Source organism: Ictalurus punctatus, chromosome 9 (genome assembly GCF_001660625.3).
Source record: "Ictalurus punctatus breed USDA103 chromosome 9, Coco_2.0, whole genome shotgun sequence".
NCBI classification, from domain to species: Eukaryota; Metazoa; Chordata; class Actinopteri; order Siluriformes; family Ictaluridae; genus Ictalurus; species Ictalurus punctatus.
Genome location: NC_030424.2, coordinates 2,126,695 through 2,144,561, shown reverse-complemented (window position 1 = coordinate 2,144,561; position 17,867 = coordinate 2,126,695). Strand labels below are relative to the sequence as shown.

Below are 17,867 nucleotides of genomic sequence, written 5' to 3'. Positions count from 1 at the left end.
CTCAAATATCCTCGTGCCCCCTATATAAGTGCACTACATATTGCATAAGAATAACGGCTAATCCCTAAAAATGGCTGCTATACAGCTAGGGCGGAAGTGTGCGGTTTGGAACACCACCAGCACATTACGTCGGAAGTCACTTGTAAATACGACATGACTAATAAATGAATAATTACAGCAAAAACAACAACAAGTAAATATATGAATAAAACTCCTCAGGTATAAAAATACATAAATGAACCGAAAATAATATCGCATTTTAAACCAGTCAGAAAAATATAACGCATCCGAATGCACGATCGCAATGTTTTCCTGGAACAGCCAATCATAATGCGCAGTCGCTTTGTTTAAGGCGGGACAAACGAACTCGTTGAGCCAATCGAATTCTTATGATAGATCTTAGAGTCGCGAGAAGGAGCTGTTAGGTTTGGTTGCGCCCAGCTATCAAGTAGGAGAAGACTGACAGCAGGAGCTTTTTGGATTCATTTCAGAAGGTAGTTTTTCATTGACGGAGCATGTTTTAAAGACGAGAGCGTTCTATTTGAGCAGAATGAATCGCTTTGTTAATGATTTTGATGTTTATTGATGATAATCTAGAAACAGAAACATCATGCTAACTCAGAGAGCTGCTGCAGTACACCAGAAGCTTGGAGCTGTGTGAGATTAAAGGTGCTGTAGGACAGAGCGCTGGGTTTATTTTTTCAGGCCCGGAAATTGAAACGCAGTTAATAGAGATGTGTAATAGTAATAGTGTATGTGCAGAATTGAGAAGATTGTTTGCAGTAGTGTGTGTGTGTGTGTGTGTGTGTGTGTGTGTGTGTGTGTGTGTGTGTGTGTCACTGGGGCCTTGTGAATGGTGTAGGAATGAAGAAGCTGCTCTCACACCACAGCTGCACCTTCTGCAAACCTCTGAGCTATTTTAAGTCTCTAAACTCCCAGTTTTATGGATTATTTAGTTTCAGTGGTGGTGAAGTAAGGGAAATAATCCTTTGTGCTTCTGTGTTTAAATGGAAGGTGATGAGTTCTGAATTAACACCACAGTCCTGAATAATTACTTCATTTATTCGTTCTGTCTCAACGTCACGAAGTGTGTCGACTGTGTCTAAACTATTCTTCACAAGGCTGTAGTGACGGTTAACACCACAGTGTGTGTGTGTGTGTGTGTGTGTGTGTGTGTGTGTGTGTGTGTGTGTGTGTGTGTGTGTGTGTGTGAGAGAGAGAGAGAGAGAGAGAGAGAGAGAGAGAGAATGTGTAACCGTGTGTGTGTGTATAGGTTTGTTTTTGTTTGTATTTATTTATTTATTTGCAGCCTCCATGTTTGGTGATTTTTAAATACAACATTATAACACCGAGTCTGTCCTTGATGAAAACCTCCTGAGAACCTCCGAGATCGTCTAACTCAGGGATGAGGAGGAGGACGATGACGATGATGATGATGATGATGATGATGATGATGATGATGATGAAATGTATAACTGGAGAAATTCAGTGAGACCCGGTGTGATGTAGAGAACTTCTGAAGAGCTCCGTCTGTGCGCGGAGTTTATTTATATAGTGCACTAACTACTGTTCACTCTTTCTTTCTTTTTCATTTCCTCGCTTTATTTCCTATTCATTCTTTTATTCTTTCTTTCATATCCTTACTTTCTTTCTCTTATCCTTTCTTGATTTTCCTTTTCTTTCTTTCTTTCTCTCTTACTTTCTTTCCTTCCACCTTTTTATTTCTTTCTTTTCCACCTTTCTTTCCTTTTATTCCTTTCTTTTTTTCCTTCTTTCTTTCTCTTCGTCTTCTTCTTTTTCATGTCCTCACTTTCTCTTATTCTTTCTCGACTTTCCTTTTCTTTCTATATTCCTTCTCCATTACTCTTTCCTTCCACCTTTATTTCTTTCTTTTCCACCTTTCTTTTGTTTTTCTTTATTTCCTTAATTCACAATTTTTTTTCTTTCTTATTCTTTCCCCCCCCCCATATCCTCACTTTCTTTCTCTTGCCCTCTCGTTTCTTTCTTTTTTTCTGTATTATTTCTTGATTTTCGTTTTCTTTTTTTTCCTCCATATCCTCGCATTCTTTCTCTTGTTCTCTCCTGTTCCGCCTTTCTTTCTTTCTTTTCTTTCTTTCCCATCCTGTTTTGTTTTGTTACAGAAACAGTCATTTCGTGAGGTGTCCATATCCAGTGATCATGTACTATAACTCTCTATATGAAGAAATCATCTTAATAAAATGAGATAAAAGGGAAAACGGAACGGCTCTTTTTACATGGAAGCGTTGTTCATTCTCCAGTCACGGAGTTGCTTTATTGACAGTGTTTTAATAGGAAGTTAGCTCCTCCCCTTTTCCCTTAAAAGGCAGTTGGCAGGATCTGTGTAAAATCTTGTCAGTATTTGAATTGTAATTACGCTTACAGCCAGCAGGGGTCTCTGAGCATGACAAACCGCTCCTTTAACATCTCTTTTGCGTGTACTAGTATACACATCACAGCTCGTTTACAGCTAAGAAATGCTGCTTTGTTCACTGCTGATGCGCTGAGCAGCCATTTTGATTTCGAGTAGGAATCTGAAGGCCTTCGTGACAGGACGACACGGACCTTGGCGTGTATTTCAGCACAGCAGTGGACATGCGCCCTCTAGTGGACAGAGTGACGTTACACTTTGACACGTTTTTGTCTCGCTGTGTTTCTCGGTCAAGGATCTTCCCTCGTAACCGAGCCAGAAGATGGGCAAGAAGAGTCGAGTGAAGACTCAGAAATCCGGGACGGGCGGGACAGCCATGGTGTCCCCCAAAGAGATGATGAACCTGATCTCCGAGCTCCTACAGAGTGAGTAACGCGTCTCGGTTAATTCCCAGATTCATTTTTACGATTTACTTTCATGTCTGTCTCTTTGCGTTTCCCAGAATGCAGCGGTGCAGCTCCGTCTCCAGGAAAGGAGTGGGATGAGTACGTCCAGATCCGCACCCTGGTGGAGAAAATCCGCAAGAAACAGAAAGGTGTGGTGGCTTCGTTTTTGTTTTTCTCAACAGAGAACTGGTGTATTCCTCACTATAGCGCGTCGGCGTGGAGACTGATGGCTTTGTCTCGTTCCTCTCCTGCAGGAGTGTCCGTGGGGTTCGAGGGCAGTAGGGAGGATTATTTTCCCGAGCTCATGGCCTGGGCAGCAGAATGTGGCGCGTCCTGCGAGGGCTTTGAGATCGCCAGCTTTGGAGATGAAGGATACGGGCTCAGAGCCACCAGAGACATCAAGGTGTGTGTGTGACGGAGACAGAGGCACAAAGACACTCTTTCACTTACTGTTTATTAAATGACAATTAAGATTCTTCTAATTTGAACAGATCGGATATTTCAGTTAAAAACTGATGTTCGCTCTTTTCCTCCTTCAGGCCGAAGAGCTGTTTCTGTGGATTCCCAGGAAGATGCTGATGACCGTGGAATCGGCTAAAAACTCCGTCCTGGGTGAGTCCTCGCGTCAGGGGCGTCCGGACCGTAGCTGGAATTCCGAGTCCCGCATGCGCACTGAGCTCTCCGCTACCTCCACGCTGGATTTCTTATTAATAATGAAAAATTATCGGGGGGGGCGGAGCTGTTTTTGAGAAGTTTTTGTTTTTAGGCGCTAGCAACAAAACCTAATCGTTATCGATCATGTTTGGGGGGGGGTGTGTTGAACAGCCATGATACCTGATACAACGTGCTAACACCGGAGACTCCTTCCATAAATACGCAAACGTCTCCTAACATTATAGGGTTTCTCTTTGTTAATAACGTGTTTTTCGTGACGGTGGCGTTTGTTGCTATAGAAACGAGCTACACGATAAATTGGCGTTAATTTCATTAACCTGTGCTAACGTGTCCTGTATCCCTTCAGGTCCTCTGTACGGTCAGGACCGGATCCTGCAGGCCATGGGCAACGTGACTCTGGCCCTGCACCTGCTGTGTGAGAGGGCGAACCCGGAGTCCCCCTGGCTGCCCTACATCAAAACCCTGCCCGCTCACTACGACACGCCTTTATACTTCGAGGAGGAGGAAGTGCGCCACCTGCTGGCCACTCAGGCCATTCAGGACGTGCTGAGCCAGTACAAGAACACGGCGCGCCAGTACGCCTACTTCTACAAAGTCATCCACGTGAGTCTGTCTCGCTTTTCCACACGTCACGGATTTTTCGTCTGAAGGAAATTTTCTAGAACAGGAATGACAGTTGCAGACAAAATCGCTGAATGACGAATTGTTTTTAAATTCATTGAAAATCATGACGAGGTTATTGACAAAGTTAAGAAAAAAAAAAATAATCGGGTTGAGAAATGAGCTTTGATCGATTTTCGGAATCCGGTGTTTGTGTGAATGAAGTCGTGAAATGATGCCAAAACTTCCTGAACTCTGGAAACACGCCCTTATTCAGGTTCAGCTCAGAGTGATCGGTTCTTGAAATCTGGCTTGTAAAGGCATCTAGCTCTTGGCAGCACTTCTGCAGATGGATGAAGGAGCTCGATAATGTCGTCTTGGACCCAATTCCAGCATCTCTAACGAACTCATGATTTGCAGTAGAACCCTGAGTCCAGCAGGGGGCGATATTTAACCCCATATAAACGTGTACCTTAATCTGTTCCTAGTGCAGTCATCCATCGCACTAGGGTTTTTTTTTTTTTTTTTTTTTTTTTTTTTTTTTTTTTTACATTTTTAAACAGCAGTTCATATCCAAATACACACTAATGACTCGTTTTAAGAACGGTTTTGTTTTTACTCACGCTTACTGATTCTTAATACTGCGTGTTGTTACTTGGATGATCCTGTTTTTGTTTTTGTTCTAGTTCAGTTCCATGAGTCCCTTGTTTTGTCCTGAGCAGTTTTGTCCCTTTCTCCCAGCACCTTCTATACATTTGACTCCTTTCTTCCGGCACCTTCTATACATTTGACTCCTTTCTCCCGGCACCTTCTACACATTTGACTCCTTTCTCCCGGCACCTTCTACACATTTGACTCCTTTCTCCCGGCACCTTCTACACATTTGACTCCTTTCTCCCGGCACCTTCTACACATTTGACTCCTTTCTCCCGGCACCTTCTACACATTTGACTCCTTTCTCCCGGCACCTTCTACACATTTGACTCCTTTCTCCCGGCACCTTCTACACATTTGACTCCTTTCTCCCGGCACCTTCTACACATTTGACTCCTTTCTCCCGGCACCTTCTACACATTTGACTCCTTTCTCCCGGCACCTTCTACACATTTGACTCCTTTCTCCCCGCACCTTCTACACATTTGACTCCTTTCTCCCCGCACCTTCTACACATTTGACTCCTTTCTCCCCGCACCTTCTACACATTTGACTCCCTTTCTCCCCGCACCTTCTACACATTTGACTCCTTTCTCCCCGCACCTTCTACACATTTGACTCCCTTTCTCCCCGCACCTTCTACACATTTGACTCCTTTCTCCCCGCACCTTCTACACATTTGACTCCTTTCTCCCCGCACCTTCTACACATTTGACTCCTTTCTCCCCGCACCTTCTACACATTTGACTCCTTTCTCCCCGCACCTTCTACACATTTGACTCCCTTTCTCCCCGCACCTTCTACACATTTGACTCCCTTTCTCCCCGCACCTTCTACACATTTGACTCCCTTTCTCCCCGCACCGTTTTATACGATGTTAAGATCCGTCTTTTCGCACTGAGGAGAAACCCGTACACGACTTCTACAAAAGGTCCAAACATTCGCCGACGCTCAAGAAGCCGACACGATACGTCAAGAGCCGTGGGGAACGGGTGTAAACGCTTACTCTTGCGTTAAATCGCACGTTAAATCTTTCCCTGCCGTGACGGTAATGCACGGGATTTCCTTCCCGTCATCTTTCTCTTCCGAGACGACTCGGCGTTTATGATACGATTACGTAAAAGTCCTGAAATGATTACAGATAATAAAACGACGCGTCTCTCTCGACCGCTGCTGAATTAACGAATCCCACGTCGTCCCTTAGTGAAATTAATTGATCGCGTGTTATTATTCCAGATTGCAATTTGTGACGATCAATGTGACTTTATTTATTTATTTCTTTTTAAGTGACTTGGCGGTTAATTAAAGCACGTCTACGCTCGGAGCAATAAATATTACGTCTGTTTACGTTCCTCTTCTCGGCTATTAAAGAAGCAATAATCCAGTTCTGTTCCTCTGAATTTTGCTCCAAACATCTCGCTGGTGTTTTTTTTTTTTTTTTTTTTTTTTTTTTCCGTTTTTTTTTTTTTCATTAGATGACTGTCAATTAGAAAAAAGGTAATATTTCACATTATTGTCAAGATAAGGCATCAAATATTCATGGGGGGGGAGGGAGTTAATGTGTTTGTCAGGGTGTCGCCGAGTCGATTGACGTTTTGGCTTTATTAAACGCTTTCTAGTCTTTGGCTGAACGTGTGGAGAGGGCTGTCGAGTAATTAGACCGAGTTTTATTGTCTTCACAGCCTTAATCTGATAAATCTGTGCCATTTTGGATACAGTGATATAACAGGGACTTAATTAAGAGGATATATATATATATATATGTGTGTGTGTGTGTGTGTGTGTGTGTGTGTGTGTGTAACTCTTTGCTTATGTTACTCATCAGTTCATTAGGAATTTTTTATTTATTTATTTATTTATTTATTTATTGGGCGGTGTATGTACACTGCCGGTCGAAAGTTTGCGGACACGCGACGGAAATGTTTCTCGTGCTGTTAAAAATCTTTCGATCTGAAGGTGTGCGATTGAAACGTGTGAAATCGGTGTCGTAGACAAAACTATGATCGTGCCGACGTGTTCGTTTCTTTCATGAGAGAACTCGCGTTTTATTTACAAAATGATCATTTAAAAAAAAAAAAAAAAACGACGAGTCTGAGCGAAATATTCCTCAAGAAATCGGGTGAGAAAACGACGGGAATACATTTCTGGGAATTCTCGGCGAGAGCGGCGTCCGCTTTGAAGATGGTAAATTATTGAATTATTTTGGATTTGTCATCACAATATAATCCCCCTAGTTCCATTTGTGTCACTCCAGCGTTTTGATGACTTTCTTATTATCCTAAAATGTCCAGAGAGAAAAAAGAATAAAAGAAAGAACGAGTGTCTAAACTTTTGACTGGTAGTGTAAATGTGAGTACAGTAGAGCCTCCCAAATGACGGGTGGATGGATGGGTGGATATCTGTGCATTAGGTGGCAGTAGAGGGTTAACGACGGTCTGAAGATGTCTGGAATGAACTGTAGCTCAGGTGAGAAGAACCTAAAATCTCCTAAGAGCTGTCGGTTGTTGCGTAATCTTTTCATTTTTATAAAAGACATCATCACAGTACACTTTGCGGGTATTTAAATGAGGATTTTTTTTGGTTATGAATATGTATTTCTTATAAATTCAGTATTTATACTGCTTTGAAACTTTAAAATAGAGATCATGATGCGTATCATAGAAACGCTTCGAGGTACCGTGACGTGATTATTTTTGTCACGCCCCGTACCCTTTGCTTAAAGTCGAGGAGTTTCAGAGGAAGACTTGTTTCTTGCTTGGTTGGAGATCTGGGATTATTTATTTATTTATATATTTACCCCCCCCCTTTCTGAGGTTGGACAGTCTCTCTCTCTCTCTCTCTCTCTGGCCTATTGCCGAGTGTCCTGTCCACACTACTACTCTCCTCCTCCTCCTCTCCTCCTTTCCTCTCGGCTCCTCAGGTTGCGAGCCGGTGTCACCGTAATGACTGCCGTCAATGTCAGGCTCTCGTCGGAGGCGGCCGCAGATGACCGGGCTGGAAAATTAGCTTGTCGCATCGGCTTTGAATCGAATTGACCTGATTGTACCTTTTGTACATGTTGAGAAAGAGACCGACGTCTTCCTTCTCTCTCTCTCTCTCTCTCTCTCTCTCTCTCTCTCTCTCTCTCTCTCTCTCTCTCTCTCTCCACTCTCACCCCTCCCTCCATCCAGTCCCATATATTCTGGCCTCTTGCACCAATGTATCTTCCTTATCAGGGAGACTTCCTCCTCCCCTTTCATCAGGTCATGCTAGCAAGGCTACAGCTCTCCGTCTTCTGGAATTGGGTGACTTTATATAAAAAAAAAAAATTATATATATATCTCCTTATATTTGATATGCATTTTTTCCCCATGTAAAGAAGGATAGACCATTGTCAGGGCCCTGCGATGCGTATCCGAGTGCTTTTCCTGTCCGCGGGGGACCAATGATGGCTGTTCTGTCCTCGCCGGGGCCGTGTGTGTGGGGGAGGAGGACCTCATAAGGTGACCCCGCTATGCAGCGAATGCAAAGTAACCTTGGTGTGCTGCATCTGCCGCCGTCGATGAGAAATGAATAGGGTCCCTGCGGTACGCTCCGTGCTCCCCTTCCCCGTATCTCGCAAGATATTTCGCCCGACCTTCCCGGTAGAGGAGAGCAAACTGAACCTGAACGAGTTTTTCCTTTCTTTCCTTTCTTTCCGCGCTCACGGCTAGACTTTCCACTCTTTTTTTATTTTTTTATTTATTTTTTTTTTGGTTGCTATCGTGAAAATGTTCTTTTTTTTTTTTCTTCTTTTTTTTTTTGATTGTTTAATTAAAAGCAGAAACCAAACTGGAAGAAGGGTCATCAGGTGATAAAAGAAAAACGTTGGAAGAAAAAAAATCAATAGCTGTGAAATGTTCTCGTAATGCTGCTCGGTCTAAAACACGGAAGGCCTCGAGGCTCCGAGGACCCAAAGCCCTCCTGCAGACCAGCGACCAATTAGCTTCGTTTCCCGTCGTCCTGTAAAAGAAAAGCCGGAGCTCGGCGTGAGAGCTTTTTGTTTTTTAATTGACTTACGGGACGCTGCCCCCCAACCCCCCCCCCATCCTCCGCCACCCCACGTGGTGCCAGTGTGGGCTCGGCGGTATGATGAATTACCCCTCTCCGGTAACGCTAATGCATCAAGAGCCCGAGCCACAGAACGCGTCGTCTCTCTGAAAACTCCAGTCTCATCACCTACGCCGTCTCCACCTACCTCAGCATCCCCTCTTTTCCATGTCGCATTCTTTTCATGCTTTTTGTTTTTCTTCTTCTTCTTCTTAATAAAGTTTGCTGTGGCCCTGACTCAGATCAGCGTCCAGCGTAAGCGGCGGAGGACCGCACCGTTTCCCCTGAGCTTCGCCACTCCGTTCAGCTAATTATATACATAATTGAGTCTGTTAACGCGCCCAGGTGCTCCGGCTCACTCCGAACCCGCTGATCTCTGAGGGCCGAGGATGCCATTATTGCTCGTTTAACCCGTCCTCGCCGCCTGATGGCCGTGACGGTCTCCTGCGTCTGGTCCGGCCGGCTGTGAGAGCGAGAAGATGAGCGGACGTCCTCTTGAGATTTGTGCTATTACTTCCGTCAAACCTCCTAATACACTCGATTTATCTGACCGAGGTTATTTTACGGGCAGTATTTCTATATATTTATTTATTTTGGGCGTAAAGCTCGGATGCCGCAGTGCCGACCTCAAACCCCCACGCTCTCGCCTTCTGCACGGCTGCTTATCTTTTAATGGTTGTCTGTCAAAGGTTTGTAGACGTCACTTCAAAGCTGGTCCAGTCCTTCAACACCGGCTTTGAAGGAGAAAAATCAGAGAAGGGATTGACGGTGTGTTGGAGTGACCGTCTCTCTCTCTCTCTCTCTCTGTGTGTGTGTGTGTGTGTGTGTGTGTGTGTGTGTGTGTGTGTGTTTAAGACTGACTTGTTAACCCTTATCTACTCCTGAGAGTGTTGCATCTCCACTGTCGTACCAAGAGGAATTGAGGAGCAGGGCGAGTCCAGAGCCCAACTCTTGTCCTATACGCCTGAATCAGCATCAGCGCTAGGCCTGCCTACTTCACACATTTGGAGGGTGTGTGTGTGTGTGTGTGTGTGTGTGTGTGTGTGTGTGGAGCAAACCAGCAAGTGGTAGTACAGGGCTCAATTAGTGTCAGTGAAATTGATTAATGGGACGAGACATGCAAGGCAAAAGTTAGCTACCACCTCTGAGTGCTTTCATTTCATGCTTATTCTACTCCGTTTGAGTCGATCTAATTATACTGCTTTGTGTGTGTGTGTGTGTGTGTGAGAGAGAGTGTGTATCCTCTAGTGGTGGGAGGTACACTGCTGTAAATGAGACACGGGTACACATTTGTCAACGCTTTAAAACGCTACTCATCGCAAAAACCTCACATGGCTGAGGGTTCACGGAGAGCAGCGTATTCCGTTTCCGTGCGTTCGGCGTTCCCACGTTCCCACCAAATCACGACACAGACTTTTCTTTACGCCGTTTCGCCACTCGGACGTCCCGGGAGCGTGGATCCGTCGGGCGGGAATCCGACGTCGCGTACCGCTACGGATCGGTAAAACCGCGCGATCACGAAGCCGTACGACGGACAAACCGACAGGAAATGACTATTTATTTTATTTTAATTTTTTTTTAGATGGACGACTGTTTTATGCCAACTTTTTTTTTTCCCCCACTATAAAGGTTTTTTTTTTTTTTCCATTAGTGTGTTTGTCTTGTCGTTTATTTTATTTATTATTATTATTATTATTATTATTATTATTATTATTATTATATTTGTAAAAAAAAAAAAATCGCATTTCCAAGAAAGTACGTGTACAGTGACGCGTACAGTTCGGGTCAGAAGCGTCAAATTCCTAAGCAGACCGTGTGTAACGGTAGATGAGCTGTAAGGTGTTTGTTTAACGTTTACGGAAGGAGTCTCCAGTGTGAGCATTTTGCAGAAGTCCGAGGTAAAGCTGTAACAATAATAAAATAATAAGTCATACTGGGACGTGCTGTTATGGGAGGGGGAAGGGAGATTGCAGAATTTTTTTTTTTTATGTCTTTATTTTATTTATTTATTTAAATTTGTGGAAAACTTGAACCGGGTAAATGTTCGCGCGGTCTTTCTCGGTGATGTTTGCTGGTAAACGAGACCTTTTCGTCCGTACTCCTGTTCGTCACGTGTGAATCGGACAGGGCTTTGTCCGGATGCGCGTCGTGATGACGTCACGTGACTCGTCTCGGCCCGGACCCGCGGTGATTTCCGGAAAAACTGCGAGCTCCTCCGGATGTCGCGGCGTTTGCTTGATTTTCGGTTAGTTTTCTGCGACCGCAAAATCCTGGAGGGACGGGGGTGACGGGGGTGACGGTGACGTCCGCTCAAACCTTGTTCTGGATTTATTTCCCTACATTTATTTATTTCTTCCTTCCACGTCGACCAACTTTTCGTCCGATAACGGTTCTCGATACCTGTTTTGGTTATTATTTCGACGCGCTGGTCATTTGATTAATGCTGACGAATATTTCGTGCCCGAAAGCGGATGATGAATTGCTTCCGTGTCCCGGCGGTTTGTGCGGCGCGGGGCTTCATTTAGCAGGACGAGAGCCACACGCACAGCCTCGGGAGCACCTGGGTGGGGAGATCTCTCCCGCGTTCATCCTCCCGTCTATTTTTATGACTCGTTTTGCATGTTCGGGAGGGTTTTATGCTATGGCTGAGTTAGACCTCTGCATTCTTCTTTCCATTTCTCTATAGGAACCCAGGGTTTTTTTGTTTTTTTTTTTTCTTTCCCCGCCTCCCCTCTGTCCATGACACATGCTGCAAATGAGCCCTTGGAGGGAGCGGGTCTGTTCCTTTAAATGTAGATTTCTGTGGCACCGGTGGCTCTCTGTCACACAAATTGATGAAGCAGATTTATGACGGCTGCTGGGCACAACAAATTAAGTTGACAGTGATGTATGGGGGGCTAATGCCACGATGATCCCACAGTACCGCCACCGGACGCTCCTTCCTCCTCTACTCTCTTGTTAGGATGTGTTAGAAAGCCACATAATGAAATTCCACTGACTGATTTGTGTGGTTTCTCTCTCTCTCTCCCTCCATTCCTCCCTGTCTGCCCCCCTTTTATTTTATCTTTCCTTATTCTTCTCTTTCGACTCCGTCGTCCTTTCTGCTCATCACCTTTGATCCCCAGACTCATCCCAACGCCAGCAAACTGCCCCTGAAGGATGCGTTCACCTTTGACGACTACAGGTTGGTTTGTCCTACCGTGTCCCAAATTTGAGCTGCTCTATTCACTGTGTGTGTGTGTGAGAGGGAGGGGAGGGGAGGAGAGGAGGGTGTAGTTGAGAGGGGGGAGGAGGTACAGCGGTTTTAAGGGAACAAAACTGGCCTCTTAAAACGAGGCGTTTGTTCTCATTGTTCTTTCATTAGCACCAAATTATCTGTGAGGGAATAATTTATCACCGCTCCCTTTTTATCTCCGGATTGTTGAGCACGACGCAGGCTTCAGCTCCCGCTGGGCGACGTGTGAAAGGAATGAAATCGCATCTTGTCACTGTTAATGACTTCAGTCTTGAGTAGCCATGGAATTTTGAGAACTTTTTTTTTTTTTAACTAATTATAAGCGGATCGTTATCGGCGGAGGTGAGACGCTAACCTGTAGGTGAAACGTTTGTGGACCGTCTGATTTCTTTAAATTAAATTCGTTCTTGTTTCTCGACCTTTTCGGGGTTAACGTCAACACCGATCTTTTTATCCCTGAAATCGTACGGAGACTCTAAAACCAGCTTAAGTGGCATAAAATAGACGGGAATTCTTCCGTCGCAATTATTTGAATGGCCTCTGATTTAAAGCCCGAGTATTATAATTATGACTCTCGTATTTACACACATCACCTGCTATCGGCAGGAGGTCTCGGATGACCCCGGCGTACGCCGGAGGATATTTACATACCTAGAAAATCCACGAGACTGGTCCTCCAAGCGGTTTTTAGAATTCAAGCGCTCGTTCTAAAAGGAAAGTACAGGTGTGGGGACGTGATGACGGTCTGGAATAAGAGTACTGGTGCGATTCGAGGCGCGGCCGTGGTTCGTTCGAGTCGGGGGACACGTGGTGCTGTATTTCAGAGTACGCGCGCGACTGACGCGCCGAACGGGCGTGGGATATGTGCGGCGGCCGTGTTGCGTACGTTTAGGGGATGGCAGGTGTAAATCCGCCTTAAGACTTTAAAGAAAGCGATCCAAAACCTCCGTTCGTTGAGACGAATAAGACTCTCTGTTCAATCGGGACAAAAGACATGCAACTTTTGCAGTGTGTGTGTGTGTGTGTGTGTGGGGTAGCTCTATTTAAAAAATAAATAAATGAATAAATAAACAAATATTGTTCAGAATGTACATGTTAATAATGAGGGGTTTGTGTGGTGGTGTAGGTGGGCCGTATCATCTGTGATGACCCGTCAGAACCAGATCCCTACAGAGGACGGCAGTCGGGTCACGCTGGCTCTCATCCCACTCTGGGACATGTGTAATCACACCAACGGCCTGGTGAGTGTGTGTGTGTGTGTGTCTCTCTCTCTCTCTCTGTGTTCAGTTTGATGCTCGTTCTACCATTTAACACTAGTCTTGACCTTGTTCTACTCATCCCAATACGTTTTTAATCTGACCCGTGTGTCTGTAAGATGGTGTGTTGTGGATATTATACTGTGTGTGTGTGTGTGTGTGTGTGTGAGACCACACATTTTGAAGAAAAAGCTCTAAAGTAACATGCTTTTCCTGCTGATTGTACCAGGATCTCGAGGGATATTTTATTTCTATTTGAATAATTTGGCTTTGATTGCGTTCAGCGCCTCGCGCCACAGAGCAATATATGGCTGTGTGTGTGTGTGTGTGTGGGAAATGCGTTTAAACCCTACGCTGAATTTCATGATTTGGATTGCTGAAAATAGGCGTTATTAGGATGCTTAATGAAATTGCTTTTTAGAATTCCCCTGGTTAAGGTTTAATAAAAAGGCTTTTTTTTCCCCCCTCAGTAATAATCTTGTTTATCGTGAAGTTGCGACAAATTGGCTAAGTTTGATTAAATTTTATGAATTCCTTTTTTTTTTTTTATAATCGTTCGATTCGTATTCGTTTGTTTATGATTTAATTTAGCGGGTGATGTGTTAAATGTTTTCAAGCGTCTTAACGTGATTATTTCTTTCCTTCTTGTAGTGCGTGGGGCGGGGTGGGAGATCACGAGTTTTATTTTTTTTTCCTTCTTCCCCTTTTAGATTACGACCGGTTACAACCTGGAAGATGACCGATGTGAGTGTGTTGCTCTGCACGACTATAAAGAGAGCGAGCAGGTGAGCGAGATCTGATGCGATCTGATGCAGTCTGTTGTCGTGAAATCCTCCACGGCTCGTCGAGAGATATCCGGCCGTCCAATCCGATCAAAAAAAAAAAAAAAAAAAAGGAAGAAGTTTTTCGGTTTCCCAAGGCCGCATGACGCGCTTATCAGCCGTCGGCCATTACAGGGGCTCGTGGGTAATATCAGAGGCGAGGCGTCGAGCCCCAGCCGGAGGGAGGATACGCAGGGTGAACACTGACAGGCCAGGTGGACTCCCGGACGCCCAATCTCCCCCTCTTCTGTGAAATGTGAATTATTTGATAAGATTGACGAAGGCAGCCGAGGGAGGGAGGGAGGAAGAGTTTGCGCAGGCCGCCGCGTGGGACGGGGACGAGGGGGTGTGTGCGCGTGCGCGTCTCACTATGCCAAGCTGTTTGATCCCTGATTTAACATCAGTACCGAGCTCTCCTCTCTCTCTCTCTCTCTCTTTATCTGTCCCCCTCTCCTATTTTCACTATCTATAAGTGTAGTGGATGTTGTCGTATATACGGAGCGGGAATACGTGAGTGGGGTGTGGAAGAGCGGGACTGAAATGATGCCGGTGAATTTCTAATGTATCTGTAAAGTTGATTTTCTGTCTTCTCCTGCGAGGATCACAACCTGCAGAAACTACAGGCGGTGATCCTTGCGCTTGGAAAAAGTTCTGCTTTCGCCTGTCCGGGACCTTTTTCGATGAGGTTTAGCTGACGGAGTCTCCAAGATGCACTCGGGTTCATTCGACCAGCTTTCCCTCCGACGTCGTCGTTACTGTAGAAACAAGGACGTATTAGAACGTAATATCACCCCTGCGATTTACTGCTGTCATGAATCAACACCTTCTGACCAATCGGATTTAAGAATTCACCAGCGCTGTGTTGTAATACGTGTGAATGACGCATCATACAATACTAAACCCTGGTAATACTGATAATAGCCGTCTATTTATTTATTTCCAGATCTACATATTCTACGGTACGAGGTCCAACGCAGAGTTCGTCATCCACAGCGGCTTCTTCTTCGAGGACAACGCGCACGACCGCGTGAAGATCAAACTGGGAGTCAGTAAGAGCGAGAGGCTGTACGCCATGAAGGCCGAGGTGCTGGCTCGCGCCGGGATCCCGGCGTAAGTAAAGCGTCCGCGCGGAATCGTGAGGCAGGACACGTTTCAGCGATTGTCTGCTATGTACCTTCGTTTACGGCTAGGTTTAACGTACGACTACGTAAATATCTGTATTTAAGTCATACATCGTAATAAGAAGTAATTCCACCACTGATTGGTTGGGAAGCACTCGTTCATCCGGTATAACAGCGGCTCTGTCGGCTGTCAGCACGCACGCCTTCACCGATCCGAGGTTAAACCGATCGATGACGCTCTTTCTGAGTCGGGATGATATTCGGGTGAGTGTAGGAATCCAGCGGTGGCTCGGAGAGTGTGATGCGCTCGGGGTTAAACTTTTCCCTATTGGATTGGTTGGCGTATGAAGCTCGGGGCACGGTGTAATCGTATTGCTTTCTCTGCAGCACAGCGCCGTAACGTATTTGTGCTATAATCTCGTCGCCTGTGTATTGTCTCATTGATCAATCCGTCGAAGAAAGGGAGGAGGGGGGGAGAAGGAAAAAAAAAAAAAAAAAAACGTCGCCTGTTCAAAATCACCTTTTGATTCGGGACGAACGATTCGCCGTACCTTTTTTTTTGTTCCCCGCCGTTTGATTGTTTGAATCGGACATGAAAGGGGAGACGTAGATGCTCTTTGATAATTAAGCGCTAAATTATAAATGGTTTTTTAAAAATGCATCGGGTTCGTCGTCTCTTCAGATCAATCGCTTGTCATGTGACGTGGGACTCTGCCTCGACCTGCTGGAGTTAATGAGGGTTTAATTTGAAGACTTACTTTGATCTTTTTTTAAAATTATTTTATTCTCCGTAGGTCGAGCGTTTTCGCCCTGCACTGCAGCGAGCCGCCCATTTCAGCCCAGCTCCTGGCCTTCCTGCGCGTCTTCTGCATGACCGAAGGTAAGAGGAGCGTGACACGGCTGCTGGCGACAGATTCGCATGGCACACCTGCGTGAGGGGGTGGGGAAAAATAAATCTTTATAAACATGTACGCAGAAGCATTTAGTCACGGATCCCGTAGAGCACGGCCTGTGTGTCCTGTGGCTAGACCGTCCCTTTTATGTCTCGTCTCCTCCTTTCAGAGGAACTCCGGGACTACTTGGTGGGTGACCACGCCATCAACAAGATCTTCACGCTGGGGAACGCGGAGTTCCCCGTCAGCTGGGAGAACGAGATCAAGCTGTGGACGTTCCTGGAGACGAGAGCCGCGCTGCTCCTCAAGACCTACAAATCCACGTCAGAGGTACAGCAGCGGCACGTTCGCCTCCTGGTCAAATTTATTACCACAGCATGTGTGGAAGGAGTCTCCAGTGCTTTTGTAAAAACAGGCAGGCAGAGGTGAAACTACACTGATTTGTGGTTTCTCTGTAAACATGACAAGCTGCGGTGGGCGGGGGTTCACACTCGAGAGGATGTAATGTTTACCTTTTGTGATGCGTGTGTCTCAGGAGGACGGCGCCATGCTGCAGAAACCCGACCTCTCTCCACACTCGCGCATGGCCGTAAAGCTGCGCCGGGCCGAGAAGGAGATCCTGGAGCGTGCCGAGGCCAGCGGCCGCGGCAAGCGCCTGCACTTCCAGAAGCAGCTGGACGACGGCGCTCCTCTGCCCGTGTACGAGGAGAGCGACATCGCGCTGCTGGAGAACGCCGACGCCAAGCTGCCCATCGTCCTGCACCAGCTAGAGGAGGAAGAGGAGGACGAAGACCTGAAGATGCCGCTTCTTAACGGCGAACGGAAGGAGAAACAGGGGGAGACCGGAGGAGAGAGAGCCGAGCCGAGCGCGCAAAGAACTGAGGATACGTGCAAAGATCCCGAATAAAGTTCGGCACAATCTTATTTATTTTTGTTTTGCTTTAAGTGACTGATTAATAGAAGTGAAAGCAATCGAAACTAAAACAGCAGTCTGTGTTACTTAGTTTTTTTTGTTTGTTTTTTTTTTTTTTTTTTAAATATAGATAAGATATAAAACGTTCTGCTGTTCCGTCCCATGTTTAAGTTTTAACAGTGCCACACTGGTTTATATAAATATATTTTTTGCGTATTTGAAGTAGGTGGCTCCTCCCACTCAGGAGGAGGGGGGGGGACTGAGAACGTCGTAATCGGACCTATGGATCTGGTTTTCAGGATTCAGTAAGACTTGGTTAACTCGATCAGACGTGTGTTTATTGCTCCTCAAGGAGGCTGGCATTTACTTAAAGAAATGTTTTGTTTCAAATGTACACAATGTTTCCTTTTACCTGAAATGTAGCATGCTTAGTGTTTTTAGTGAGGCAAGCTTATATCCACGAGGTTAACGTCGTGCGGTACGCACGCCGTAGCTTATTACAAAACAAACACTTAACCGTTTCAAACTCCACCTCCACGCCGAAGATACTTCATCTCGTTTAAATAAATAAGTTTAGTTTTTGAAGTTTTAAGGGTAAAGTGTATGGAAAAGTCGTGTACAGAACTCCCGCAGTCTTTGGGAGGCGGGGCTTAATCTCCAGTCGTTAGTGGGGTTTTTGGGTAATAGGCTAAATTTGAGCCATTATCTACTACGCCCCTTTATCATCAAACAAATACACCATAGACTCTCGATACACTAAAAAATAAAAGACTACGAAATACATCTTCACATACAT

At 45.4% G+C, this 17,867-nt stretch overlaps 1 protein-coding gene and 2 long non-coding RNA genes across 4 annotated transcripts; 1 reads left to right on the top strand and 2 right to left on the bottom strand.

Moving 5' to 3' along the window:
• The first annotated feature begins 385 nt into the window (after positions 1-385).
• setd3 (SET domain containing 3, actin histidine methyltransferase) lies at positions 386-17,189 on the top strand. 2 transcript variants are annotated; one of them, XM_017476893.3, is made up of 13 exons: positions 386-494; positions 2,685-2,814; positions 2,892-2,984; positions 3,090-3,238; positions 3,375-3,447; positions 3,857-4,113; positions 11,958-12,016; positions 13,194-13,308; positions 14,034-14,108; positions 15,088-15,254; positions 16,060-16,145; positions 16,328-16,488; positions 16,694-17,189. In XM_017476893.3, exons 2-13 carry the CDS (start codon positions 2,712-2,714, stop codon positions 17,063-17,065), a joined length of 1,710 nt encoding a protein of 569 aa, XP_017332382.1. In that variant the 5' UTR covers positions 386-494; positions 2,685-2,711; the 3' UTR covers positions 17,066-17,189. The 2 variants fall into 2 exon arrangements, with proteins under 2 accessions (XP_017332382.1, XP_017332384.1); XM_017476895.3 differs by lacking the exon at positions 386-494 and adding an exon at positions 501-669.
• LOC128633609 (uncharacterized) lies at positions 1,960-8,697 on the bottom strand. The gene is made up of 2 exons (XR_008397049.1): positions 5,595-8,697; positions 1,960-5,206 (listed from the first exon to the last, which is right to left on the bottom strand). It is a non-coding gene; the product is annotated as an uncharacterized LOC128633609 (long non-coding RNA).
• LOC108270325 (uncharacterized) lies at positions 14,590-16,334 on the bottom strand. Its single transcript, XR_006983014.2, has 2 exons — positions 16,024-16,334; positions 14,590-14,899 (listed from the first exon to the last, which is right to left on the bottom strand). It is a non-coding gene; the product is annotated as an uncharacterized LOC108270325 (long non-coding RNA).
• Positions 17,190-17,867: the final 678 nt, after the last annotated feature.

Bases quoted from the DNA above. Each gene is read 5' to 3' on its own strand.
- setd3 (XM_017476893.3), top strand. From the start codon at position 2,712: ATGGGCAAGAAGAGTCGAGTGAAGACTCAGAAATCCGGGACGGGCGGG. The intron at 13,309-14,033 runs GTGAGTGTGTGT...TTCCCCTTTTAG, and splicing joins GTAATCACACCAACGGCCTG to ATTACGACCGGTTACAACCT. The intron at 15,255-16,059 runs GTAAGTAAAGCG...TATTCTCCGTAG, and splicing joins GCTCGCGCCGGGATCCCGGC to GTCGAGCGTTTTCGCCCTGC.